Source organism: Nothobranchius furzeri, chromosome 6 (assembly GCF_043380555.1).
Source record: "Nothobranchius furzeri strain GRZ-AD chromosome 6, NfurGRZ-RIMD1, whole genome shotgun sequence".
Classification (NCBI taxonomy): Eukaryota; Metazoa; Chordata; class Actinopteri; order Cyprinodontiformes; family Nothobranchiidae; genus Nothobranchius; species Nothobranchius furzeri.
Window position 1 is genome coordinate 64,897,537 of NC_091746.1, and position 27,202 is coordinate 64,924,738.

The 27,202-nt window shown below is 43.5% G+C and overlaps 2 protein-coding genes across 4 annotated transcripts in view; one reads left to right on the forward strand and one right to left on the reverse strand.

Annotated features, from left to right (window-relative positions):
• Positions 1-27,202, forward strand: part of LOC139070353 (uncharacterized) — a 275,750-nt gene that overhangs the window by 38,791 nt on the left and 209,757 nt on the right. The gene's annotated exons all lie outside the window — the stretch shown is intronic.
• On the reverse strand, positions 895-25,346 carry pik3r1 (phosphoinositide-3-kinase, regulatory subunit 1 (alpha)). Of its 3 annotated transcripts, XM_015943154.3 has the most exons (15): positions 25,112-25,346; positions 23,631-24,221; positions 8,415-8,507; positions 8,242-8,316; positions 7,903-8,034; positions 7,079-7,280; positions 6,639-6,721; positions 2,801-3,002; positions 2,545-2,725; positions 2,335-2,460; positions 2,104-2,246; positions 1,849-2,025; positions 1,690-1,764; positions 1,423-1,608; positions 895-1,341 (listed from the first exon to the last, which is right to left on the reverse strand). In XM_015943154.3, exons 2-15 carry the CDS (start codon positions 23,965-23,967, stop codon positions 1,152-1,154), a joined length of 2,202 nt encoding a protein of 733 aa, XP_015798640.3. In that variant the 5' UTR covers positions 23,968-24,221; positions 25,112-25,346; the 3' UTR covers positions 895-1,151. The 3 variants fall into 3 exon arrangements, with proteins under 3 accessions (XP_015798640.3, XP_015798641.1, XP_015798642.1); XM_015943155.3 differs by lacking the exons at positions 6,639-6,721; positions 7,079-7,280; positions 7,903-8,034; ... (2 more) ...; positions 23,631-24,221; positions 25,112-25,346 and adding an exon at positions 4,901-5,256; XM_015943156.3 differs by lacking the exons at positions 6,639-6,721; positions 7,079-7,280; positions 7,903-8,034; ... (2 more) ...; positions 23,631-24,221; positions 25,112-25,346 and adding an exon at positions 3,907-4,095.

Consider the following 27,202-nt stretch of genomic DNA (forward strand, 5'->3'; position numbering starts at 1 on the left):
GAGGATTAGTTTGAAGCCAAAAAAAAAACCCTACTAAAATACTCATCTTTCTCATCTTTTTACCAACTATGAAAGTAATTTATAATAAAGTGTATGTTTCTATTTTATCTTTAAAAATCATACGCATATTTTATTGTATCTTGGCATTTTGACACAAAATATCCTCTAGAATATTTACACAGGAAAAGATACTGTTCAAGCAATAAAACAAGCTTATATTATGGGTTGCAACAGAGTCCGTAAGTACAAATGGAGAAAGAATTGCATAGCAGATCAGAACAGAACTAAAGAGGAACTGATCCTTTTTGGTGCACTTCCATTCATGACTGTACAATTTCACATATGTACATGAAATAGTCCGTTCAGAGCGTCCACCCGCCCACAGCTAAGATCCAGTTCGCCTGTGCACCGTAATGCTAAACGAGAAGAAGGCAGGACCTTTAATCTTCTCCACTCTTCTCAAAGTCCATAGGAGTTCTTCTTTCAAAAGAAACGAAAAGAAATTACGTGTAAAAAGAAAAAGTGCCATTTTGCTACATTTTCAACTGATTCACGGTCAGCTGCTGAACAAGTGACGCAAGCAAATGTGTCACACAGCCCTCCGGTGTCACAGTTTTTAGATTCTATGGGTTTTGGTCACATGGACAGTCTGTCTCACTCTCACCCTCGCTCTCGCTCGCTCCCACACACACAAACACACACGAAAAAAAGAAAGAAAAAAACCACACCGATGACGTACAGGAAAAACAACAGGTCGTGGCCGGTTAGCACAGTTCCATTTGAACAGTTTTATCCGCTGCAGTTTAACATTCTAGCTGGTAAAGCTTTGAACAAGAACAAGCACCATAAGGAAAAGGCCTCAATCGTCCTCCGCTCGGGGAGTTCAGCAGTTTTCCACCAAATTCTGTGCTCCCACAAAAAAAAAAAAAAAAACAAAAAAAAAAAAAGGAAATCTACATTCAGACTCGCCTCAGATCTGTGGTCAGGCAAAGTCACTGAAATGTTTCAGGCTTTGTTGTCTTTTCCTCCGGCTTTAAAGTCCCACCTCGCCATCGGATCGCGTCTGTTTTATTCAACCGTGGAGTCCAAAACGTGTCTCTGGTTCCTGTGAGGCCTTGGATCTTTGTGTCGTTGTGGATGTGTCAGTGTCCTCACCGTCTCTGCTGAGCGTAAACGGGGTATGCTAGCGTCACATTCAGTGAGTCATTGTGCTGGACCAAAGATGTGTGCTGGTAGTGAAGTACGAGTTCTTTCAGGGAGCTGTACAGGTTGTACGGCTCTGCAAAGCCGTAGCCAGAGGGGGTCTTGTTAATGACGCAGTGCTTCACTTCGCCCTCCACGCTGCAAAGAGAGAGGACAAACGTCACAACCAGGAAATACAAGTCAAATCCAGCTACCCCTGGGAGACACGCTGATACGTACACAACGCTGCAGGCGTAGCACCCCGCTTTGCTGCTTTCCCGAACCAGGAATGTTCCGTCTCTCTTTCCCATGAGGACCGTCTCCGCCTGAACCCGGTTGAAGTTGCCTCCGTTGTTATTGTCCAGTCTCCAGGTTCGCTCGTCGTGGTGAGGAAGGTCTTCGTCGTCGTCCACCATAGAGTATTGACTTTAAAAGGAAAAAGAAACAAATTAGCACCTGAACATTAGCTGTGAAGCTACCAGCTAACATTTCTAACTTCATACTCACTCCTCTGTGTTTTCGTTCTTGATTCCCAGCCACTCGTTGAGTTTTTTCTGTCTGACTCCTTTCTGGGTCAACCACCTACAAAGAAAATCCCCAAACACGTGGACGTGAGAAACCAGGACAGAGCCGTTTCACAGCTGAACTCTCGGGTGCCGTGCTTACATGAGATACTGGTCTCTGGTCTTGCGAAGCTGGATGAGGTCGGGCTTGATGCTGTTCATCCTCTTGTCGATCTCTCTGTAGTCTGCCGCCTGTTTTTTCAAGTCTTCTTCCAGCCTGCGCTTGCTGTCAACAATTTCACTGATCCTTGATTTTAACTTCTCGTAGTTTCCCATAATTCTGCAAACAGAAGATCCTTTTGCTTAGAAAGGGTTCGGGGTTTTTGTCGTTTATAGCAGCTTCCTCTCGGCCTCTCACCTCTGGATCTCCTTGTCGTTTCCTTCTCGCCTGAACTTCTCGATGTACTCTTTGCTGTACCGCTCCTGGGTCTGACACTGCTCCTCGAATATCTTGATGGTTTCGTTGAAAGCTTCTATCGCTGTACGCTTCATTTGGATTTCCTGCAAGCAGAGGTGGTTTTAGGGTAAAGACTCGAAAAAGCTGCGATCTAAAGGACCCGACGGCGTTTTGGCGGCAGGTGGAACTCACCTGTGACGTTCTGGTGTATTCTTCATAGAGCCGGTCGTACTCTTTGTTTTTCTCCTGGTACTGCTGGTGGTATTCGCAGAGCTTCCTCCCTACAGCTTCGATGTTGTCCTCTTTCACCACCTGATCCTGGTGACGGATTCATAGGAGTTAAACAGATGTGAACCTGTGATGGTTTTAAAAATGCTGCTTGCATCAGAGCTGCGCAACTACCTGCTGGTGTTTGGAGACCGGGTACAGCAGCTTCACGTCTAGCTTGGGGTTGTATTGAGCCAGTGACTCATTGCGATAGTGGTTGATGAGCTCAACAACCGAGCTGAAGGTCAGCGGGTCTGAGAAGCCGTACTTCCCATCTCGATGGAATATCTTAATGAGCTTGTTGTTTCCTCCTTTCCTGTTTGCAAACAACCGAGTCAGAATAACGCAGGACAAGAGGAAAGGAACACACTGGAAACGGGAAGCGGCTCACCTCAGAGTAAGAGTGTAGTCTCCGTGCATTTTTGTAGAGGCGTCTCGCACCAAAAACGTACCATCCGCGGTGTCCCTCAACTTCTCGTTGACCTCCTCCCGGGAGATGTCTCCCCAGTACCATTCGGCGTCCTGCAGCGCCATGTTGTTGTTCATACCGTTGTTAGTCACCGGCGTGGGTTTGGGTGGTTTTGGAGGTAGAGCTGGTGGGAGGACAGGAGCAGAATGTAAATATCTGCCACGTTCCTGTTTACATCCTAAAGGCTTCCCATTGAACAGATTCGGATTTAAAGGAAAAAAAATACAAGAAAACAAATCAGCCTTTTAAAACAACGGCTCTCCCTCATGGTTGCATCATTAAAACTAACAGGGTAATGAAATGGTGCCCCTCTCCAGCAGAGAGGCTGCAACAGCAAGGAAGTGGGAGGGGAGAGGACACGTGAGTTAGGGAGAATGAATTTCATTCAAGAAAAGAACCTCCTGCGAATATTCCAGGCTGCAAATGCAGCAGAGCTGCTTTCACAACGACAACGCACGAACACCACCGGGACATTTAACAGAGCATACGTGCAGGAAAGGAAAGGTCAGGTTAAATCCTGCAGCTTCGGGTGAACAATCCCCTCCGAGCTTAGCTTAAGAGTGGGATAACATGATTCTGGTTTATGGATTTGGAATCAATAAATCGATAAAGGTCGAGCCAACGGTTTTATAGTGAGGCTAGCAGAAGCAGAGCTAAGGTGGTCAGCTATTTTTAACCCACAAATCTGCACTGCCACTGCATTAACACCTCTCCTGCAGCACTAGAGCGTGCAGAACTTTGCTCACACACACACACACGCACATGCACACACACTAAAATCCCAGAAAACAGAGTTGTGATCTGCTCAGTCACAGCAGCATCGACGCTTTTTGACGGATTACTAGAATCTCCTCAATCCCAAATCCGCGTCTCCAGCACAGTCAGCCTCATAAATCTACCGACACCTCAGCCAAGATCCCCCGTCGTCCATAAATGGGGAAATTAACGCCTTATTACCCGACCACCTAAGCAGCAATACGAAGAGCCATTAAGGGGCAGCCTGCTCGGTAACTTGTTACATCACTTACCACAGCCAATCACACGGGGGGTTCGTCACCAACCGCTTCTGCATCTTTCATTTCCTGAGACTGATGAGGTCATTCTTAAAGCGCATTTCATTCGACCGATCAGATTTAATTACCCGAAAAATAAATACACTGCAGCTCAATCAGACCGATTCCCGATTCCGTCTGCAGCATCCGGCAGTAGCGTCCACGTTTAGCAGCGAGCCTGCAGGAGGAGGAAGACCATCCCTGCAGCTTGTGTCATGCCTCTCTCTCTCTCTCTCTTCCTGTCTGCCTCGGTCGAGCCTGTGCGCTGGCTCTCCTGCAGGCTGCTCGGCCCCTCCTCCCTGCGTGTGTCGTGCGGGCGCTTAGGCCGTCCCACTGCTGGCACGTAGACAAAGCCAGCTCTGCTGCAGCAGCACGTACGCAGCTGAATTATACTGCCTGGCCCGGTCAGCGGTGCTCAGAGCTCTGAAATACGTCTGTAATCCCACAGCATGACACTCGGCGTGACAGAGATAGGCTGCTTGATTTCCTTAGTGGTGTTAAAATAGAACTGGCTCCTGGTACAGAATTAGGAATTCCAAGAGAAGTCCTGTCTTCGAGCTTCCAGGCTGAACTACCAGGACTCATTCAACAGAAACGTGCGGGGAAAAGAATCTGCTAATTTGGTTTTAAATGTAAGAAACCTGAAGGAGCACACCTGCTCCAGACTGTTCTCTACATGAAACCTGAAATGCCAAGCTACCCGTTTTATTTATACTCACTTGGATGAGAACATCCATAAATAATGGGAACATTTTTGGGTCTCTGAGCAGCACCACTCATAACCACACAGGCAGCGTGTGCAGTGGCCCGGGGCCAGTCAGTCCCAGCTAACACTGCAGGCTCCAAGAAGCAACAAAAACCAACTTTTCTTGTTCTGATTTGGTCTGAAGCTGAAGTTTTTCTGCCTCGTCTACCCGTGAAGTCCCAGTTATAGCCCGAGGGAAAGAGCTGATGAAAGCACCAAACTTACGTTGCAAGTTAAGCATATTTCTCGGGAGGAAAAGGCTCTTTTCTGAACTTTCTCCTTTATTCCTAAAGCTCCGATTAAATCCAACAGGAGTGCGTTCAAGTTCTCCGGTTGAGCTCCATTTCATAGTTGATGCTGTCCAGAATCACGACGTCTCTTGCTTTAATTCTCAAACGGTAACGAGATTTATGTGCTTCCTAATAAAATCCAGGTAATCCGCTCGGCGTGAGGCTGGTGCGGCAGGCGTGCCTCTCAGAGAGTGACTGACGGACTCGCTCAGTCTGCAGAGCATTCACTTCAGAGGGCTGAGGCTCCCTCCTCCCCCATCGGGTGTGAGGCTGAGGCCCGCTCACGTGGACGCAGAGAGTTAATTATTAGCAGTGAAGCAGCTCCAGTGTCACTGCAGTCTGGTCTGAATGCCAGCTGCGTTTGTGTTCAAGTCTCAGTTTCTTTGGTCACTCCCCCTCCTCTGTTTGTAAAGGGAGGGGAGGGGAGGGGAAGGAGGGGGTTTGGTCTTATGATTAACTCGCAAAGTTTCAAATATTTGCTGACTGAGCCCTTTGAGGGTCAGGACGTGTGGATATCCAGGCAGAGGGAGGACCAAAGTGGGGGGGTGGCTCCGGAGGCTGGAAGCAGCCCTCAGTTAACAAGAAGAGCTCTGTGGTGCGGGCCGACTTTCCAGCCAACCAAATCTAAGTGGAACTTTTGTCGCTTACTTAAAATAGGCTCACAGTAACTAGGAGGAGACACGCAGACACCCGCGTGTCCACACACACCTGCAGGTCATTCACAAAACACACAAAATCAGCGTGTGTGTTTACAAAGTAGGCTCTCCCTCTCCACCATCTTCGGTACCTGTTTGAAGGATTCTGATGACTGAAACCCGGCACACCTGAGCGGGTAATGCGCTCCCACATGTTCCAGAAACAAAACCAGTAGCGCTGTATGGTTGGTGTCTCATTCGTCTGTCCGTCCCTCGTTCCATGGCGCACCCACAGGTCCAAATTACCGAGAGCCGAGAGCAGCCCTAGCGCGGCCGCGATATAAATAGCTCTAACAGGTAATAAAATGTGTTAACAGACGCAGACGGCTTTGGCCCGTGGGCCGGCCAACAACAGGGCTTTTAACTAGCACTGTAAAATAGGACTGAGCCTCGCACCACAGCCGCTTGGTCCAGGCAGTCCACCGTCACAAACTCAAAAAACTAAATCTATTCTGAAAAACCAACAGATCTGAACACAGAGCATCCAGTAAACGGGTCTCACACTGGTGCAGACGGCCTCAAACTCCCCAGTAATCACGTCTGAAGTTACTGAATGTTTTCGTCAGTTCAACTCAGACAAGAATCAGCAGTTTTAGGGCCTGAAGCTCTGTGGAAAACATTTTAATATGGAACCTTACTGGGTTAAAAACTACAGTGAACATCTTTGTAGCTTTTTTGTTGAAAACTTAACTTTTTTTTTTATCATCTGTTGCACAGAAAAACAATTTACTTGACTAGTAAAATGTTAGTAACTCACCCCGAGGACAAACCTGCGGCGCTGAGACTCAACTGCAGCAGTTGCAAGTCTCAACGTCTCTCTCCGTGACATTAATAGCTAAATGTTTGCTCTCGGCTGTGCACAGCTCAGTCCCTGCAGAACTCCACATTCACGTCTTCCACTCAGTAATAAATAACGCAAAAATCTACCACCGTTTTCCTCTAAAGGCACCAACGCAATGAAAAGAAGAGGGTAACTACCTGGAGCAGCTTGACTTTCACCCCACTCGCTGGTCACCAGAACCTCGATGATCTTGATAAAAGCATCCAGGCTGGGTTCACAACTATACATGAGAGGAAAATAAATAAATAAAAGGTGTGGGTGGTGGGTAAGTAGAATATTATACAGCACAGGTGACTCTCTTGCTCTTCAATCTGATAGCGATTCAGGCTTAGCTGCTTTAACTGCGCTGCACAGCTGGTAAGAAGAAAAGCTTCAACCTACATTTGTGTAAAACTAAAACCCCATGAGTGCCGAACAGGCTGCATTAAGTGCTTGCCTGAAAGTGCATGACTGAGCGCCTCTGTGCATGTGTGTGTGTGTGTGTTGCATGACTGAGCACTCATCTGTCAGCAGCCTGAGTGCCTATCTTTGCCAGCGTGCAGAGGCGATGCATGGGTTTTGCTGCTCCGACACTCACCTGGTGGGCTGCTGTCTGAAAAACACAGGGCTGAAGATCTCGCCCAGTGATCTGGCGCTGAGCTGGTTCTTGGACCCGCTCTGACACACTCTAGAAAAATGCCTGAGCAGACACTGGAGAGTCAGCCAGTGCTGGGGTGGCAGGGTCGGGGAGCTGGCGATGCGACGTAGCAGCTGGGCGCATTCCTCGGGGTTCGCAACCTCTGTTGGAAAAGACGAGAACGGCTAAGAGGCCAGACGCTCAAGGTGTTAAATTCTGATGGTGCATTCAACAGAAAAGGAGCAAAAAAATGAAAGTTTGATGTTCAGATGACAGGGAGATGGAAAAAGGCGTCGTGTGCAGTTTGTTCTGGAAACCGCACAGAGACTGTGTGGTTAACAATGAGCGTAAGGTACACTAGCAGGTGATTGGCTGCTCAGAGATGCTAGAGATAAACTTTCAGGCTTGTTTTAGTTCCTATTAGCCACAGATATCCTGTTTCTGGCCATGTGACGGCAAGAAAATGCAAAGCTACAGAACAGAGAGAGGTGTGAAGTTGTTTTCTCTCTGCTTGAAAAAAGCAGCAAACAAAGAAATACAAACTCAAACTGAAGTGACGACATGAGCTTATGACTAAAGACGTTTTGTGCTTTCGGGTTTACTCAGAGGCTTAAAAAAGACTCAATAAAAAAATAACATTCGGATTGGGCTTGACGAGCTCTTGTGGCTTTCTGCTCGTAGAACGTTGTGTACTGCAGAGCTTAGGGTACATTACATCAGCATTTTGGTTTTAAGGAAGCCGAACAGTCAATAAATTATCACTGAATGCGTTTTGAAGCTCCCACCTTTGGCGGTGTGGACCATCTGCGTGTGGACTGCAGAGGGAATGGTGGGCTGTGGGAGATCCTGCAGGTACCTACGCAGACCATCACACAGGACTGGAAGTTCCAGCTGATCCAGCTCTGCTGCTGGAGGATCTGAAGGGCACCAGAGTACAGGTTACATGCTGACGGCTAATGTATGAGAATAGCGCGTCTCTATGTGGCCTTTCTAACATCATGCAGTTGCAAACACAATGCTTGTTTTTTCTCTGTGACATTTCCTCCTTCATGTACCTCTCTTACTCACTGGAAAGCTACAGAGTTCACACAAGCTGATTAGGACGAGGGGGGAGGTTGTCTTACCACAGTCATAATACTGTCTGACCTCGAGGCCTCCTCCAGCAGTAAAAGTTCGATACAGTGTGGGGTTATCCAGGCCTACAGCAGATCAAATCAGTCAACCACTCACAAAAGCATGACTGATGAACAAGAATAAGGATTAAAAAAAAACTTCAGATCTTCGCAGGTAAACTCACCTTTCTTCTCAATAGCTTCCAGTAGTTTGGACAGCAGAGGTGGAGCAGTCTCTGGGAGGGAAAACTGCTCCGTCAGCTCGGATAAGCAGAAGCCTGGAGGAGAAAACATCAGTTCACCACAGAGATCACTATTCGCTTCATAATTGTTGTAAATAGTTTGATGTGCAAGTTTGTGAAAACACATCTGACACAAAACTCCAACCCTGACATGATGCAGGTCGATTAAAAAAAGACTCTTTTATAAGACACACCATGCCGGCAAACCGGCGTAATATTACAGCAATGGTACGTCTAAACGCGGCATGCAGGCATGGCGTTGGGCGAATACTGCGGCATTCCTTCCGCCCCGCTTGGTAGTAATATTGCGGTGATGACCTGTCGTATGCGGCCTGGTGCAACAGCGGCAGATGTCATGATGACGTGGGGAGTTATTGCTGGCAATAAGGTTTGCTTTTTGAACGAAATCAGCTGAGATGGCAAACTGGAGCGCCGCAGCGCTCCACGAGCCTCTCTGTTAGAGCTGAAGCTCAGATCACCAGAGACTGCACAGGGACTGATGGGGACAGACACCTTTAGGAGCTGCTTGTTAAAAAAAAAAAAAAACTTAACGATCACGGCTTCGATCACAATAAAAAGCAAGTTATGACCAAGATAAACAGAAGTCTGCGGCAGCGCAGAGACCGCCCCCATACCCCCTTTATGCCACCATCATCTAATCTTTTATAAAATTGCTACGATTGCGCCACATTACCGCCACGGTCTGATCTTATAAACGACTTTTATCCTCCCCAGGGCGCCACGGCAAATCCCGTTTTGAAAACGCTCTGGTCCTGTAAAAACAGCTAAAAATAAATAAAAAAGCTGCAAAACGCCCCAAATGCACAAATATACAAAAAACAGCCAAACCAGATAAAGCAGTGAAAACAGGTTTAGCTATCTCAAAAATACAGCAGCAGCCCACATGATGCAAGAAAAATCAGGAGATAAACATTTCTTTTTTTGCTGAAATTTAAATTTAAATAATCCGGGGTGAGTATTGGTAAGAATCTGGTGTTACGATATTTGTCACGACACGGAGTAGACGACGTGATATATCGTGATACTAAAGCCTAAATGTTATTTGTAATTTTAATGTTTCACACGACCTTGTTCTACGAGAATGAAGACGATAAAACCCGCTGCCACCTAGCAGTTGGAGTTTGAATTGCACCACAAAAATAGAGTAAATGTTTGCGTGTGGTTTCTCATTAAAAATCAATGCACTGTTTTTACATATCAAATTAGTGCAATAACATGATATATCGTGATAACTCCGTGTGTCAATATTTTCTTAAATCCCTGAAAATATAAGCAGGAGCAACTTAGGGCAGTAGTTTGTACCACTGATGGTTTATTTATTTATTTATTTATTTATTTATTTTTGCTTTGGGACAAATGTAAAACAGAATGAAACCAACAACACTTCTGCCTTTATATCAAGCTCTATTTTAAGCCACTACTATTAGCACAAAATGTGCTGCAACAACTTTGCATACCGATAAACATCTTTCACACCAATGAAAACAAAAGTGTGTGTGTTCCTGAACGAAAACAGATCAAATAGCAGAGAACGGTCGACTAAGACACACTATCGTTTCATCCTTCAGGCTGATAAAACAGAAGCTCTCAGGAGATTTTGTTATAAGAGCAGTTGAATTATTATTTCCTCACTTAGATTTGTTTGAGTTGGTATGACGAACAGCTGTGACTGTGGTGGTTGAGATTCTTGTTGTCTTTTAACTGTTAAATCTTTTATCAAAATTGAATCGTTTCAAGCGCGTTTGACCTACGAGGGCAGAAAAGACTGATTAGGTGTTTGAGTAACAAACCACTGAAAACCTCAAAGGGAACAGGTACACAACCAAAGAACTGCTCTCGAGTAACGGTGAATATTTAGAAAAGAGTGATTTAAGTGAAGGAGGGGCCGGCGAGCACCATAGTCAGAGTTTGATGGACCTGGGGAACTAAGCAAACATCCGGTGACATGATGGTTGCCGTTATTTTTGCCTTTAGAACTTTGTAGCCCAGGTGTGGACATGAAGGGATGAAGGAGTTGGCGAAGATCTTATTTGGATTTGTAAAGGCATATTTTTCTGAAAGGCTCAACTGTTCAACGCCTAGACTCGCAGATCCATGAATGAAACCTTTCTTAGAACCGTATTTTTCTTTCTGTCTACATTAAAAATGAGTTCTTACATAAAAAAGAAAAATCTGGCATAACACAAGAAACACAGCTCTCACATATGCAAGCACAGCAATCATTATCACAGAACCGACTGCCTGCTTCACTAAAACGGGCGGAATAATGATCCATTTTATCCAAATCCACATTCTCCAAGCTGAGCAGGACCCAGGATGGCAGGTTGCGTGTGAAGGAACAGGATTACTAAAGACCTTCTAACCACTGAACACACAAAACTCCATGTAGGACAAGTGGTCATCTGGAAGACATTACTGGAAATGCAAACCCCAAGAGAGGAGGTGGTGGTGGGGGTTGTTCTCAGAAGCAGCAAACTTTGTGATGGAGCAAAGTTTCCCTAAATAAAGATGGAGACATGCAGTGCTGCCAGTGACACACCTTGGAAGTGTACGCTTTCTCCAAGACAAGATATCTAACACGAATCTCTAGACACGGCCGTCCTCGTTTCTGAGAATATGAAATCACAATCAGAACTTAATGAAACTCAACCCTGCTGCTTCTCCACAGATCATGTAAATATAAATATTTCAACAGGCTGTTGCGTTCTGTGACTGGTTTGCATTTTCAAAAACGTATTAGAGAGAAGCAGCATCCGGTTGCATTTCTCCGACAGCTAGGTGATAAATCCTAAGACAAGACTGGTCTTCAGATTGATTCTGGGTCCCAGGTTTATCGGCTCCACCCACAGTCGGTGCGTGAGTGACACGGGGCAGGCAGGGGATAGAGTTGCTTCTTGGTACTGTCAGCGATGTGACCGTTTTGGCGCCAATAGAGTCGTATCAGGTATCGGATGAAAAATGGCAGAAATGCTCCGTGCTATCAGTGATGATTTCTGAGATGCCTTGGCATGGGATCAAATGATTAGCATGCCCCTGCTGGCCAGAGCTTGTTACCAAGGAGATAGGATAAAGTTCATTGAGCAGGGGGAGATGTTTTGGAGTATTTTTTGCCATGCTGCTTGAAATACTCTTCACATAAAAATGATAACCAATAAATGTAATGTTTTGTCAAAATTATAATTTTAACTGCCTCTGAAAGGTAAAATCCTGAAAAAACCTCATCTAATCACAGTCAACATTCTGTTCTTAATTACAAAACGAGAAAGGGATCTGAGGCCCTCAGGAGGATGCAAATAGTCTAAAAGCCTTTAATATTCCATGGCTAATCTAATAAAAACATGGCTACTAGTTTCAGCCACACTGGCCTTCGTCAGGACAAGAAATGAAATGATTTGATGTTTTTTACCTGATCCTGTTCTTAATGACTGGATCCTGTTCCACCCATCAAACTGCCCTCTGAACCCCAATACCCCACCCTCGCTGCACACAACCCCCTATGTGCACGAATCACACTTTCTCGACATAGAGCAGCTGAACAGGAAGTGAAGCCAAATGTGGGCTTGCTACATCAGCTAGCGTACTTACTTGTTGTACGGTTATGCAGCCTGAGTGGAAGTGGCGGAGGTAGTGTAATAAGGCCAGTTCTTACCACTGGATCTTGGCCTTAGGGGCTTCTTTATCTTAAACTTTCCATTGAGACAGAATCCAGACAAACTGTGCGCGACACCACATGGCTCCACGGCTTTTATGTAGGTGAGCTTCCTTAGGAATTATGGTAGAAAAGGCGCCCACAGCTGGTCAAAAAGATATATGGTTTTGTGACAGTTTACAATGTTTTTCAACATCCAAATTTCGTAGTTCAAGGAGCTGACCTGGGAGGATGACACTAACCACAATGAAAAACAGAACAGCGTTTTGTTTTGCAGTTGCATTACCAAAGTAATATCCCCAAGTTTTCTTCTATTTCAAAACACCAGGGGGCTGCACATCATAAAACTAACTTCTCCACGCATGCTGGTTTCTGTCGTAACTTAGAGGAGAATAGAGAGGCGGCAGGGGCCTCTTGGACAAGCCTCTGCAAGTCTGCATGTTTGGCAGACCTCACGATATCCCAAAAGGCTTCAGTCAGACAGTAATCAGTAAGACAACCACAGGTTGAGGAAGTCTTTGCAGCTGCCTCTGGTACTGCTGTGGCATGGGGTGCAATCTCACCAGCTCAAGTGGTATGTCTGAACTGAACAAAATGTAGACTGTGGGCAGGACAGAGCCGGGGCACCGTGAACTCACTAAAGATAGCCTTCACTCCAGATAAATTTAAAGAGCCTTCTCGAGTAACCAGCACTTTCAAGTTTCTTCTTGTCTGGAAAAAGTCTAGCTGAGACCACTTGGTAGAGATCAGATGACCACAACAGAAATAGGAACACACTGAAGAGCAATAAGTCGACAACAAACGTACACACATGCGAACAGGAACGCTTCAGACTAATTCTCTAGATGTAGTAATTACATCACCCTGCTGCTTTTTGGATTTAGATGCTAAATGTTGAAATATGCTGGTGAAGGTTTTCAGTCATCCAGGTCCATTTGAACCCTTTGGATTAAATGCTGAAATAACATCTTATAAGACTCAAAAAAAGACAACTTTTAAACCTGAATGTTTACATAAATGTCATAAAAGAACTAAACTAAACCAGACTGGTCTGTGAGTCGATGAAGGCCGCAGGTCTGATCTGCAGTGAGAAAACCGGCAGACTATGTCTCCTCCTACTGGCTGAAGGACAGAGAGCAGATTTAAGTACCAGCCAATGAGGAGGCTGTTGCCATAGTCCGACATTTAACCCTATGTGGGGGACTGTCAGGGGATCACAGAATCCACACACAATTTCCTGGAGAGCAAATCAAAACTTCAAATGTTTAGAGATAATGAGGCCACTTTAGATTTGAGTCAGCATCCATGTGGAGATTAGTTTAAACGTTTCCACCTGGAATCACTCAAACAAAATGAAGACTGATGATGTAAACTGTGCAAAAGTCCTGGAACTTGAAATAAAAAAGTCATGATATGAGTTAAACACCTGAAATCCACACTAACTTAGGTCTGCCATTACTGCCCAATATTCTCAAAGATTTTCTGTAAAACGTAATTTGTTTCAAGCTTGGACTCAAAACAGCATTAACGATTCTAAAGCAAGAGGTTTAAGATAAGTTAGAAATTATAAAAATGACTAAATTCTTCTGGAGTTTCTAATAATTTGAAAATAGGGTTAAAAAAGAGCATTTCCGAGAGCCGTGGTGAGCTTATCGACTTCTGTCTGTGAAAAGTGTTATATAAATAAACCTTTGCTTCTTCTTTCAAAGAGATAGCATCTACATTTGACTCATCTAGTGGTGCATTATGATGGTTGTTTACCCACAACAGTTATAAGATTTACCAGAAACACGAGTCTACTCTGAAAGGATCGGCTGAAAGTACTCTTAGTTATTTGTAGCAGCGGTCTCGAACAGCTTCCTTCTGTAAAATATTATGAGCTAATAAATGCAGAAATGGGTTGGGTTGAAGATAACCGAAGTACTTAAAAGGAACCAATAACATGCCTTTAATTAAAATGTCATGCAACACCACACCTCTCCAGCACAAGACATACCTTGTCACACTAGTGTATTCACTAGCCAGCCCCTCTTGCAATAAGTTGCATATTTGAAATGCCTTCTTTGCTCTTCTTGACATCGTTTTCTTTGTGATTTCATCTTTGTCTAATTGTACTTGTTCAGATCCATCAGCCTGCCACTCTGTGCTTTCCTAATCCTGCTAGCAGACATGCTCCAACTCTGCTTCAGATTTACCATTCAGATTTCTGTCTGCACAGAGTAAGGTCATGAAATAGTTATGGATGCACTGGATTTAGATAATGATGCCATTTGGTGAGGGATAAAATCTAATAGTCGTGTTAGTTGTACTAAGCCTGGAACTTACATCACAGAACATCACTTCATTTATAACAGTGGTAGCTCTTATAAAGTGCTAGGTTTTACTATTCTTAGAAGCAAACTGAGGGACATCATTCTATATTTAAATGTAAGAAATGTTTGTATTTTTTACATTTGTCATCATCATTTATTAAGAAAAGTTAAAAGTGCACTTTTAGTCACGTCATACTTGGTTTTATACAGGCAATGATTTAAAAAAAATGTTCAAATGTACAAAACTTAAGTATAAATGTGACTTATTTTGATAAGCTTGGGGCGGCATGAAGTGTTTCAGCACAACGCTTAACAAAAAAATTATCGCTATTGTAGTTTCGTTTTGACAAAGACTGTTAGCAGTAGCTCGTTGTAGTGTAGTTCTGCAGTTAGTGCTGGCGTGACCATAGTTTGTATTTGGCCAACGCTGAAGTGAGTTGGAACATGCAAATGCATGGTGGCGTGTTTACGCCTATGACATGCTAAACCAGTTTTTCTCAGAGCAAACTGTTTCTCCGTGGCCTGTACAACGTTACTAATTTACATAGGAAAGCAGGTCAGAGACGGCCCACGTTATTTTGGTATGCTACATTAGACACCTTATTCTGTCGATATTCAGCAAGGTAAATGTGGTTTTCAATTGCATTATCCCTTTAAAGGTAACATAAACATGTAAAAGGAGTGAATGGTTGGCAGTTAGTCTTTACTGCGTGTGTCTTTTGTGGGGTTAATATTCCTAACAGCCAATAAATTCAGATTTATTTGGGTGTGAAATACCCAAATACCCAGATGAACAGGAAAAGTGTAACTGTTAGAATATGTGAAACATAGTTGTTTACTAAACGTGGGAAAATATTAACACAGACTTGAAAAATAACGGCAAGCAAAATATATAAATTAAAAATTCTACCTAAGCGTGATGTTTGCCACTACTAGGGTTGTCACGGTAACCGGTATAGCGGTAAACCCCGGTAAAAAAGTTGACAATAAAAATAACCGTCCAGTTTTTAAAAAACTAAATTATCTCGGTGGGTTTACCGTGGCCGCGGTTTCGGCGCGATGACCCTTACCAGCCACCGTCGCTTCAGCTGAAGTTCCCGCTGCGCGCACACGCACTTTTTAATTTGCAACGGCACCAAAACTTTGAAGCTGAAATAATGGCCGAAGGAGGCGACGGCAGCGCCCAGGACATCCATCAGCCCTCAAAGAAGACTAAATCGGAAGTATGGGCATATTTTGCATTTCTGAAAAATGCTGAGGGACAGTTAATAGAAGACTGCTATCCCGTTTGCAGAACGTGCAGGAAACAAGTGTCTGCAGAAGGCAGCAACACTTCAAATCTCATGGCACATCTGCGTGACGATCACCCACGTCTCCACAGCCAGTGCAAGGTAAGATAACATTAGCATTTTAGCTGAAATGCATGACGTGAGGACTTTTGGTTGAGGGAGAATGCAACGAGTCACTATATACTGCAGCCGCAGCGTCCTCTGCCAGCATTTAAACCGTGTCACGGACACCCTGTTGCTGGATGAAGCATCTTATTTGTTGATGATGAAGAGAAATATACAATTAGTTCCTTGTCATGGATTTGTTTACTTATTCAATGCCATTTATACTTGAACATTTGGATTTGATTACATAGTGTAGTAGTTATTTTAGTAATTTGTTTAAAGTGGATATTTATTTTAAATACATATTTTTTAAGGTTGACTTGTACAGTGCTCAAGTCAAGTGTGGACTGGAGTTTTAGATTTTCATTTTGATAATGAAGAAAACAAGTATATGAGAAAACAAGTGGTGTTTCTTTGATTTGTTTACATATTGTTTATGTTTTGAATGTTTGGATTTGTATAATTTAAACCTGCACTGACTACTGTAACAAGTTCCAGAAAAATAAGCTATTTGTTCCTTTACTTGTGAAAAGTTGCACTTTTGCTAAGGCTTTGTGTTATTTTAGGTTTAATAAACACTGTTAAACCTTTTCAGAACTATTTCAGTTTGTGTAGAACAGGACTATCAATGCTTTCTGAACATATGCAACACCGTTTAAAAAATACCGCGATAATACCGAAAACCGTGATAATTTTGGTCACAATAACCGTGAGGTTAAATTTTCATACCGTGACAACCCTAGCCACTACCACATGTATTGTCGTCACACTCTCTCTGAACCAGACCAAAGCTAATATTTAGTAACACACACACACAAAAAAAATACTATTTTGGAACCTGGAAAATTAAAGGATTTCCGAAAAGTAGGGCTGCACGATATTAGGAAAACCTGCGATATTCGATATCAGTGCTTAATATTGCGATATCGATATTACTCACGATAAATGAACAAATACTAAAGTATGCAGTGTTGATGTCGTCTGGCGTGTGACGTCTGCTCTGGGTTCAAAGCAAACAAAAACTAATGCATGAATTCCATTACAACATAACATTTTTATTGCAAAAATATGCAGCTGCACCTACTACTGTGTTAGCAGCAAAACAACAAACTGCATGCATGCAGTTTCTCAGTGACTTTAAAACATCACCTCCACCATAAAACTTTTTCTGATGCTCCAAATACAGAAAAACATCCCTTACCAGGGTTTTTAGAATAAATAAAATATCAGAAAATAAGTTTAAATGTTAAATAATAGTTAACATCACTTAAATGCAACAGCAAATTCTCTCATTGCTACTGAGCATTTTCTCACTTATGTGGTTATGATATAAGGCTGTTGCTGTAATTGGGAAGTGAACTGTGCTGGGCCAAACTAGGAGAATATTAAGATTTTCTGAGGGAAAGAGAAAAACAATTGTCTACCTTTCAGAAGAGGAACTGGCAAAGAAACTACATGGAAAATATGTGAAAACGTTTGTTTTTAACCCCAAATTGAACAAGTTTACCTAGATCTTAAAAAGCAGCTCAGATTATGAAACTGCAACTATGATTCTGATAACAAGCTAACAAATTGAACTAGCTCCTCTTAAGATAACCAGCTAGCAGAGCTTCTGACTGACAGTTTATGTGCAGCAGCAAATCAACTATCCTGATTAACAAGGTTATAAAAGCTCTTAAATGAAAAATCACTTTGATGTGTGGGGGAACTTTTCCAGGCCCTCTTTAGCAGGGTGGGACTGGGAGGAGAGTAGGGTTGTCACGGTAACCGGTATAGCGGTAAAACCCGGTAAAAAAGTTGACAATAAAAATAACCGTCCAGTTTTTAAAAAACTATATTATCTCGGTGGGTTTACCGTGGCCGCGGTTTCGGCGCGATGACCCTTACCAGCCACCGTCGCTTCAGCTGAAGTTCCCGCGGCGCGCACACGCACTTTTTAGTTTGCAACGGCACCAAAACTTTGAAGCTGAAATAATGGCCGAAGGAGGCGACGGCAGCGCCCAGGACATCCATCAGCCCTCAAAGAAGACTAAATCGGAAGTATGGGCATATTTGGGATTTCTGAAAAACGCTGAGGGACAGTTAATAGAAGACTGCTATCCCGTTTGCAGAACGTGCAGGAAACAAGTGTCTGCAAAAGGTAACACTTCGAATCTAATGGCACATCTGTGTGACGATCACCCACGTCTCTACAGCCAGTGCAAGGTAAGTCAACATTAGCATTTTAGCTGAAATGCATGACGTGAGGACTTTTGGTTGAGGGAGAATGCAACGAGTCACTATTTACTGCAGCCGCAGCGTCCTCTGCCAGCATTTAAACCGTGTCACGGACACCCTGTTGCTGGATGAAGCATCTTATTTGTTGATGATGAAGAGAAATATACAATTAGTTCCTTGTCATGGATTTGTTTACTTATTCAATGCCATTTATACTTGAACATTTGGATTTGATTACATAGTGTAGTAGTTATTTTAGTAATTTGTTTAAAGTGGCTATTTGTTTTAAATACATATTTTTTAAGGTTGACTTGTACAGTGCTCAAGTCAAGTGTGGACTGGAGTTTTAGATTTTCATTTTGATAATGAAGAAAACAAGTATATGAGAAAACAAGTGGTGTTTCTTTGATTTGTTTACATATTGTTTATGTTTTGAATGTTTGGATTTGTATAATTTAAACCTGCACTGACTACTGTAACATGTTCCAGAAAAATAAGCTATTTGTTCCTTTACTTGTGAAAAGTTGCACTTTTGCTAAGGCTTTGTGTTATTTTAGGTTTAATAAACATGTTAAACCTTTTCAAAACTATTTCAGTTTGTGTAGAACAGGACTATCAATGCTTTCTGAACATATGCAACACCGTTTAAAAAATACCGCGATAATACCGAAAACCGTGATAATTTTGGTCACAATAACCGTGAGGTTAAATTTTCATACCGTGACAACCCTAGAGGAGAGTGCTGTAGCCTTTTAGCTGGAAGCTAACCAGAGTCTGGAGCTAACGTCACCACCCGGTGGAACACTAGCGACATGGAGGTAGGTGGGTTGGTTCACCGGCACGTATCGGAGTCAGCCTGGTTACTGTCAGCTGCTTAACGACACCGAGCGGACTCACGTTCACGTTTGAAAACAGCGCTGATTCCAGAAACCTCAGCACAAAGTGCGTTTGTTAATCTGAGCCAGCATGACGAACAAGGGAAGCGAGCGGCAGCGGAAAGCGGGGGCGGAGCGGAGATAGTGGAATTTTGGGGTAAGGGTCTACGTAGGGGGCGGGCGTATTACGTGAACGGACCCATCTGATTGGCCGCATATCAGAAGGGCTACATTTGATTGGTCAAGTAATACTTCCGCGTAAAAAACACAGCTGGTTTACAAAAAGTTGATGTATTGGAAATGTTTGAACCAAACATTTATCGCCGTTTTTGACGTGCTTTGCGATGGGCCTATCGCACGTCCTGTTATCGCGATGACGATAATTTTTCGATATATTGTGCAGCCCTAACGAAAAGGGTGGGGAAATGACTAAACCAGTTACATTTGTTCAACAATAGCATTGTAAACGGCATTAAATCATCAGGGGCGCTGTTCGTCGTGCAACCATTTACCGTCTGGTTGGATCAATTTGAAACCATCTCCAACACTGCCACATGTATTATTGAAGAGAAAATTGAAGTCTTAGCAGAAAAAAATTTGACAGTACTGACAGAGTGTTGAATAGAGCAGATGTCAGGCTGAGTGCTAAAGAGGCCCAGGGAAGGAGAGCTGCATTATCTCAATCTCCAGCTATGTGGAGTACTCTCCCTGTACAAACCACTCTGTTCTTTCCAGTTGCCGTTTTTAGTACTTTTATGTCCACACACCCAAAAACGAGCCACTTTGACATGCTCCATATCTGACGGACACATTTATAACACTTCCCTCGTGTTTGTTTTTATCCAAAGAGACTTCCAATTTAAGATTCAGTTTACAAAGCAGTCAACCAATCCAACAAGGCCTTTTCTTGTATTCTACTTTAAAACAAGTTCATTTTTTCTGATTAGCAATAAGAAAACTAAATTACCAACAATGTAAAGCTATAAAGCATCTAATCATTGAGATGTTTTTTTAAGAAGGGTCCCACTCACTGCAATGCTTCGTTTTAGTTTGTAATGTTACAATCCAGCTGAAACTGTACTGATGAGGTACAGAGAGCAGATGGACAGATGGCATCAAATATCCTTTTCAACAAGACCGAACACGCACGCTGAACCGAGCGAGAGCATGCAGGGAAACGTACCCAGTCTAACCGACTCGGAGAAAAGAAAGCACACTTTACACTCAAGGGGAAAAAAAGGCACGGATGTTGAGTAAAAATATCAATTATGAGTCATTTTCATCTGAGCTTCAGTCGTGTAGGGGGGTATTTCTACTCAGTGAGCTAAAATAACTGCAAAGCTAAAAGTAGGAAGGAAGAATATTAAACAGTTAAAACTCAAAGGTGTTTCTTCATTTCCATTTAAAAAGGATGAGCAAATACCGCTTTATGTAACTTCTGCTTGGCGTGCTGAAACACATGTACGTTGTTTCAACTTAGAGGCCAGGCGAAGGAGCACCACTCTAATGTAAAAAAAAAAAAAAAAAAAACACACAACGCACAAGCGAGAGCTGGAATGAGGCGGAATAGTTTCCCAGCCCTGCCCTCTTCTTTCTCTCTCCACATCTGCTGTACTCATGTAACACCCCCCTCCTCCTGTGGCTCAGAGAGGAGAGGCCCTTTTCCAAGCCTCAACTCTCCACCTTCTTCGCTCTCCCAGAGCTCACTGTAGGAACTATCAAAACACTAAGAAAAATAAAGAGGAGGAGGAAAGAAAAGCTTTGGTGTAGGAGGAAGGGAGCTGGATCCCTCGGCGGTGGGTAATAAATCACAAACACTCTGGGAGCAACAAGACCCTCTTCAAAGCCCTCTTTAAAACGGACAGCCTGGTTCCTCCCAAAGCCCACCCTATTCCCGGCTTCAGCCCCTCTGCCAAGCCCCCCAGCTCTGATCCCTGTGCACACTATCCCTTACAGCAACCTCGCTCCTTCACCCACAGCCTCCCTCCTCTGCTCGTCTCCCACAGTCTGGGACACAGAGACTTTTCTTCTCTCTGCTCTAAATTCACACTCGCTCCAGGCTCGGCGCTGGTGCCACTCATCCAGGACGAAGCCATTCAACACACAGCGCCCCCACCCCAACCCCTCCCACAGCTCTCCGCTCACCCTGCAAACCGCAGCAAAGAATTTCACAATCGTACCACAAAGAGCAGAAACTGGAAACCTGGCAGCTACAGCTGCTCTTTAGGTGTGCGGAAGGCTCTAAGCACACATTCACGCGAGCCGCAGCCTCTTCAGAAAGCTGCAAGTTTTAATTAGACTTCATAGTTGTGGCCTGAGACGCGACTGAATGTAATTTCCAAAGATACAAAACAAAAAACAACTCCAACATGAGACTTTTGCAGCTAAAACGCCAGAACACACATGTCCAAATTAATTCTAATAACGCACTTTCACAGTATGAATGTATAATATACTGGTTCATATGAAGTGCTAATAAAATGCTAACAATCTGCAGAATGCGGTACTGAATCCGTGGCATTGTTCTACGATGGGTTTGTTTTATAATGAACACTTTGTTTTGCTTTTCTTTGGTTTGAAACTATCCCAAATGTGAGATTTGACGGCTGTTCCTGCTCTCGTTCTTGGCGATTTTCTCCATCAAGCCACCAAGTCATGTCTGCTGCATATGTAGCACGGCCTGAGCACACTGTGCAACAATAATCAGTTTGTGTGAAACACGGTAGCCACTGAGCTGCACTTCTCAACTTTGTTTCTGCCCTACATGTGCATTTGGCATTAATGTTAACGGAAAAACTCAGTTTTATTGAAAACTAAAAATATTGCATAGCTGCATCAAAATTATAGTCATTTCAAACATAATTACACATCAGTGACGGTTCATGAGATTTTCACAACATGACTAATGTTTTGGGATTTGTCAAAAGATGACAGATTTGCAACTCTTGGATCACTATTAAATAATGCCTAGAGTGTCAAGTCTGATCAAATTTATGTGTGTAAAAGTTAACAAAAGCCAACACGGACTAAGGGATCCACACAAAGGTAAAAGAATCTTCATTGGCAAGTTTTGCAATATTGTGAAAAAGCTAAGATTTTGTATGACAAGCTAATTGCAACTTTATGTATCATGATTTACAATAAAACTAGAGACGCACCAATTGTGGTTTTGAGGATTGATGCCAATTTCTGATTCTTGAACGGCTCCAACCTGCCGTTGTGTTTTAGGTCGAGTCTGATTCATATTAAATAACTATTATTAACATAGCTTATCCTGTGTTTTTATTTGGAATTAACTTGAAAATGATGACTCTGTATATAAAAAACTGCCATGTGGAATATCTGTTGTTGCTAGCTCGAGTTAACTCTTAGAAACGGTGAGTTTAAACAGATGCTAAATATTAGCCAATTCCAAACACAAGACGCTTTCTGGGTACATCTTTAAATAAAGTTAAAAAAACTCCAACAAAATTAGCAGAAATGCTGTAAATTCGTAACTCAGAAATCTAGAAAAAAACCATAAGAGTAAGAAAAGATATAAATCTGCGGGTTGGTCTAGCCACGCTCAATTCTGGCCTCAGTAAGTCTATAGTTGGCTTGCCTAAGTGCGGGCAGAGCACAGCCTTTTCTTTTTTACAATGACTGCAGAGCTGCGACGGAGAAAAACAACAAAGATGGCGGCAGCTCAGGAACGGCACTCGAAATCGGCTCTGGCACCGACTTTGAAAGATTTAAACTTGGGCTTTTCTTTGAGGCAAGCAGATAGCGGGACTTGGTTCTGCGGTGTAGACTGATATTAGTCACGGTGAGTAGGTCATGATGTTACTCTGACTGGTTCTAGCACTGTCCAACTGCGTGCAGACAGTTTGAAAGAAAATTGTAGATTTCACCCCACGACTGAGCTCAGTCTACGAGTCGTGGCCAGACTATATATTCACACATATCTTATGGCTTGCCAGGCGGCTCATTATTTAAAAGAAAAACAATCGCCTGAGTCTAATTCAACAACAAAATCAAATGTTTGATCTATTTACTTGTTTACGATTTAACAGCACCACATAATTATTACCTAAACATCTAAAATTGTATTTGGAAAAAGATTGCGTTCCCAAAAAAAAACATTTATACAATAATGTGGGGAATGTAATCCTCAGGTTTGAGTTTTAGAAGGAAAAAACACGTAATCACTGGTACCATTTGGCCTGCACAACACATGCTGTTTCACTGTACACCCCCTCCCATACACACCAGTGCCAGTGTCCCCCGGGACCAAGCTCGGTTCACATTCAGTGCAGCTGGGCAGAGTGGCTTGTCAACAAAAACTGTTTTACAAAGTCAGCTTCTGTCTCTGCATTAGCTGAAATCTAAACATCCAACTAGTTTGTGGAAGGAAACACTAAAAACGAGCAAACTCCCATCTGTTCATAAAGGCAGTGATCAACGGCAGAAACTTCTACCAAAAAATACATTAAAGAAATGCGGGATGTCAGCCAGGTAGTGAAAAAATGGTTAGGACACTGTTACTTGATGGTGAACAAAGTAAATACAAGTAAATAAACTGTTGCAGCTTTTAGTATTAAAGCCTCCCGTCACAGGCAACTCAAACAAACATCTAGAACATTCATGATTACTTAATTTTTTTTTTTTTTTTTTTTGCAATGTTGGGTTACCATCTTTGGTATTTAACTCACCTTGATCTGAGTCTGAGTCGGTCTCTGCTCTAAAGGAGCCTGGAGCTGCAGGTAAGGGTCTGACGGGCCTCGGCTTCGGTGTGGGGGGAGAGATCCATTTCTTCCCAATGTACTCAACATACGTACCAGGGAAGTCCCCCTTTTCCTGGGTGGTTTCATTGAAGCCTGGTAGCCAACCGATCTCATCTGGTCGCTGTTCCAGCCCATCAGTGTAGCCAAGGGCCACCAGGGCTCCTTTGCTTACCAACAGTATGTCTCCAATATGCAAATCAATGTCCTCCTCCCTCTCTTTTTTGTAGTCATAAAGCGCTCTATACTGATATCCTTCTGCACTCATGCTGGCCACCTTTTTAAAGATATTTTCCAGAGGATGAGCTCGTACTTGTAAAGATGAGTCCTTGTGTTCACTCCAATAACCAGAAAAAGTAAAGATCGAAGCTTTTAGTGAGACGATAAGATCTAGCTGGCCTTCATTCTTTCACAGTTCACGTCTCTTCTCAAAAAATTGCAGCTCTCTTGGTGTGTCGGCACACAGTATGTACCCATCAGTAAAAGGCCTGCAGCTGTGATCCAGACAGTTCTTATCCAGACCTGTAAGAGGAGAGTCCATGTACAGAACAATTACTGTCCATCCTGCATGCAGCACTCACATGTGACAACCTTGAGTTTACATAGATGTGAGATATACAAGAAATGATCATCAAAAGTGGCAGAAATACAAAAAATGATCAACAGGCACAGATGGTGAATTTAATTTATTGTCCTGTCTAGCCTTATTCAGTTTCATGCAATACGCCCACAATGTGTTGGTTAATTTGAGACGTTTTTAAGGTATTTTAAGATGAAAATGAAGATTTGTCGAAAAATAATGGACAGAATGGGGAGAAATGAACATCTGACAGTGGTTTCAATTATATATGTAACTTTTCCCATCCAGGATTGAACAGTAAAATGAACTCTCCAAGGTTATGTTCCCACAAAAGTACTCCAGAGGGAGTTCTTATCATCTGGCAAGATAATAACTGTCTGAAAAGTAAATAATTTACCGGTCCCTCCCTATGATGGGTAGCTTTTTACGGTACCTTTTTTCTGACACGAAGAGCTGCACAGCTAACATAAGGCTTCTCACACGAGCTATATCAGTTTAGCACAAAGAAATGTAACTTCGTGTGTTCAGCTCGCGTACACAAGGTGCGCTAAAAACGCACATTTGAAGCTAATTTAAGTGTAGCCCAAAAACAGCAACCTATCTGCAAAAAATGTTAAGATAGCGGTTAGCTAAATTAGCAGGACGAAGAGGAAAAAAACGGAGGAAAAAACACGACTAAAAAGTTTAGAAAAATGCAGATACACAGTCGAGTTTCACTTAATTGTCATTGGAAACACGTAGCTACATCACAATTTGAGTTTAAATCACTTTTAGACTCAAAATGTGACATTTGGCTAAGTTAGCGAGTTTGGCACGGACAACGTTAACTTACCGAGTGTGCACAAATCCCCGAACGATCCCGACGAGCCTCCTCTAGTCCACATTAAACCGTTCCCAATTCGTCAAACGTCGTTCACTATTGGACGAGTGCAAACTTAAACAGTTCCCTCTGCCGCTTGTTGAAAAACAAAACCCCTCCACAACAGTCGAAGTCCGATTTATAGAGAAGAACAGTGTGTTACGGTGAACAGATACCCGACATAACGGAACAGCTCCCCGTCCAGAACAAACGTTCACTTGAACCTCGCCCCCGTGGCGAACAAGGGACGACACAATACGTGGCCGCTCATTGGACGGTGTGACTGTCAGTCATTTACGTAACAAATTTAGACCAATCCGACTCCCCCAAGAGGCCACCACACCCCCTTCTGCGTACTATTGCATGCAAAGCACAGACCTATAGAAATTACATAACTAAAACTGGTTTAATCCCTGAATCCTTCAAGATTTTATAAGGATTTATTTGAATTAAAGCAAGATTAGGTTTATTCTACTGTCATCCAGAAAAATCTAAGCTAACTAATCCTAAAATAATTGATTTAGCTATTTCAAAGTCAAATGCAGTCTGCACATTTTCTGGTTTATTCTGTATTTTCGATAAATCATTAGATGTAATTCTGTAAATGTGACCAAGAAACCACGTGAGAGGCATGACTGAATGTGGGTGGCCTAATTATGGCTGGGAGAGGCTGACTGTCCTGGCTGTGCTAAAAGAGACTGTAATCTGCTTTGTACAAGGGTAGGCCTCTTTAAGTGTCCCACAGTCACACAGACAGAGTGGCTATCATCACATAGAAAAGAGGAAGGAGTGTTGCAAATCGGAGCATTGATGACATTGAAGCAAATAGTAAAATAGGAACTAAAAACTGTTGATGTGGCACATTGAAAAAACCAAAAAGTTCTCTCCTCCTTGAACGGCCACCTTATCGTGTTGGAGGAGTTTGAGTGCCCTGATGATCCTAGGAGCTAGGTTGTCTGGGGCACTTTGTGCATCTGGTAGGGTCTCCCATGACAAATTGGTGTTGGGTGAAGGGTGAGACAAAGAACAGTTCAGGGGATCTTTCATGGATATACAATCAAAGAGTCGGTGTACCCGGCCCGGAGGGTTACCGGGGTCCCACCCTAGAGCCAGGCCTGGGGTTGGGGCCCGTGAGCGAGTGCCTGGTGGCCGAGCTTTCGCCCTTGGGGCCCAGCCCGAACCGGATACATGGGCTCATCCAACTGTGGACCCACCACCCGCAGGAGGAACATGAAGGGTCCGGTGCAGTGTGGATCGGGTGGCAGACCGAGGCGGGAGCCTTGGCAGTCCAATCCCCGGACAACAAAACTGGTTTTTGGTACATGGAAAGTCACCTCGCTGGCGGGGAAGGAGCAGGAGCTTGTGGCAGAGGTTGAGCGGTACCGGCTAGATATATAGATACAAGCGGCCGAAATGAGTTTCCTCCGTAGGGTGGCCGGGCTCAGCCTTAGAGATAGGGTGAGGAGCTTGGACATTCGGGAGGGACTCGGAGGAGAACCGCTGCTCCTCCGGATCGAAAGGAGTCAGTTGAGGTGGTTTGGGCCTCTGGTCAGGATGCCTCCTGGACGCCTCCCTGGGGAGGTGTTTCAGGCATGTCCTGCCAGCAGGAGGCCCCCGGGTCGACCCAGGACACGTTGGAGAGGTTACATCTCCAATCTGGTCCGGGAACGCCTTGGGGTCCTGCCGGAGGAGCTGGTGGAGGTGGCCGGGGAGAGGACGGTCTGGAGCTCCCTAGTTGGTATGCTGCCCCATGACCCGGACCCGGAAAAGCGGAGGAAGACGACGATGACGACAAAAAGTTCTCAGTTAAGTCACATGCACTTTTTTTGACCAGACAAATTGAGAATAATTTATAAACTACCACTTATACACTACAACTAATATTACTACTACTACTACTACTACTACAGATAGTTTTAATGTCCTTCAGAAGATAGCCATAAATGATTAAAATCGGATTATGGAAATGATTGTTTAACCCTCCAGACCACAGGGGTGTAATATCCAACCATGCTAGCAAGAGTTCAACCCAAACCAGAGAAAATAATAAGATTCTGGTGACCC

What these genes read in the sequence shown, in the direction of transcription:
- pik3r1 (XM_015943154.3), bottom strand. Translation starts at nt 23,967, where the DNA reads ATGAGTGCAGAAGGATATCAGTATAGAGCGCTTTATGACTACAAAAAA. An exon ending in GGAAGCTATTGAGAAGAAAG is followed by an intron (nt 8,317 to 8,414) that starts GTGAGTTTACCT and finishes GATCTGCTGTAG; the next exon opens with GCCTGGATAACCCCACACTG. An exon ending in ACCAGAGACCAGTATCTCAT is followed by an intron (nt 1,765 to 1,848) that starts GTAAGCACGGCA and finishes TTTTCTTTGTAG; the next exon opens with GTGGTTGACCCAGAAAGGAG.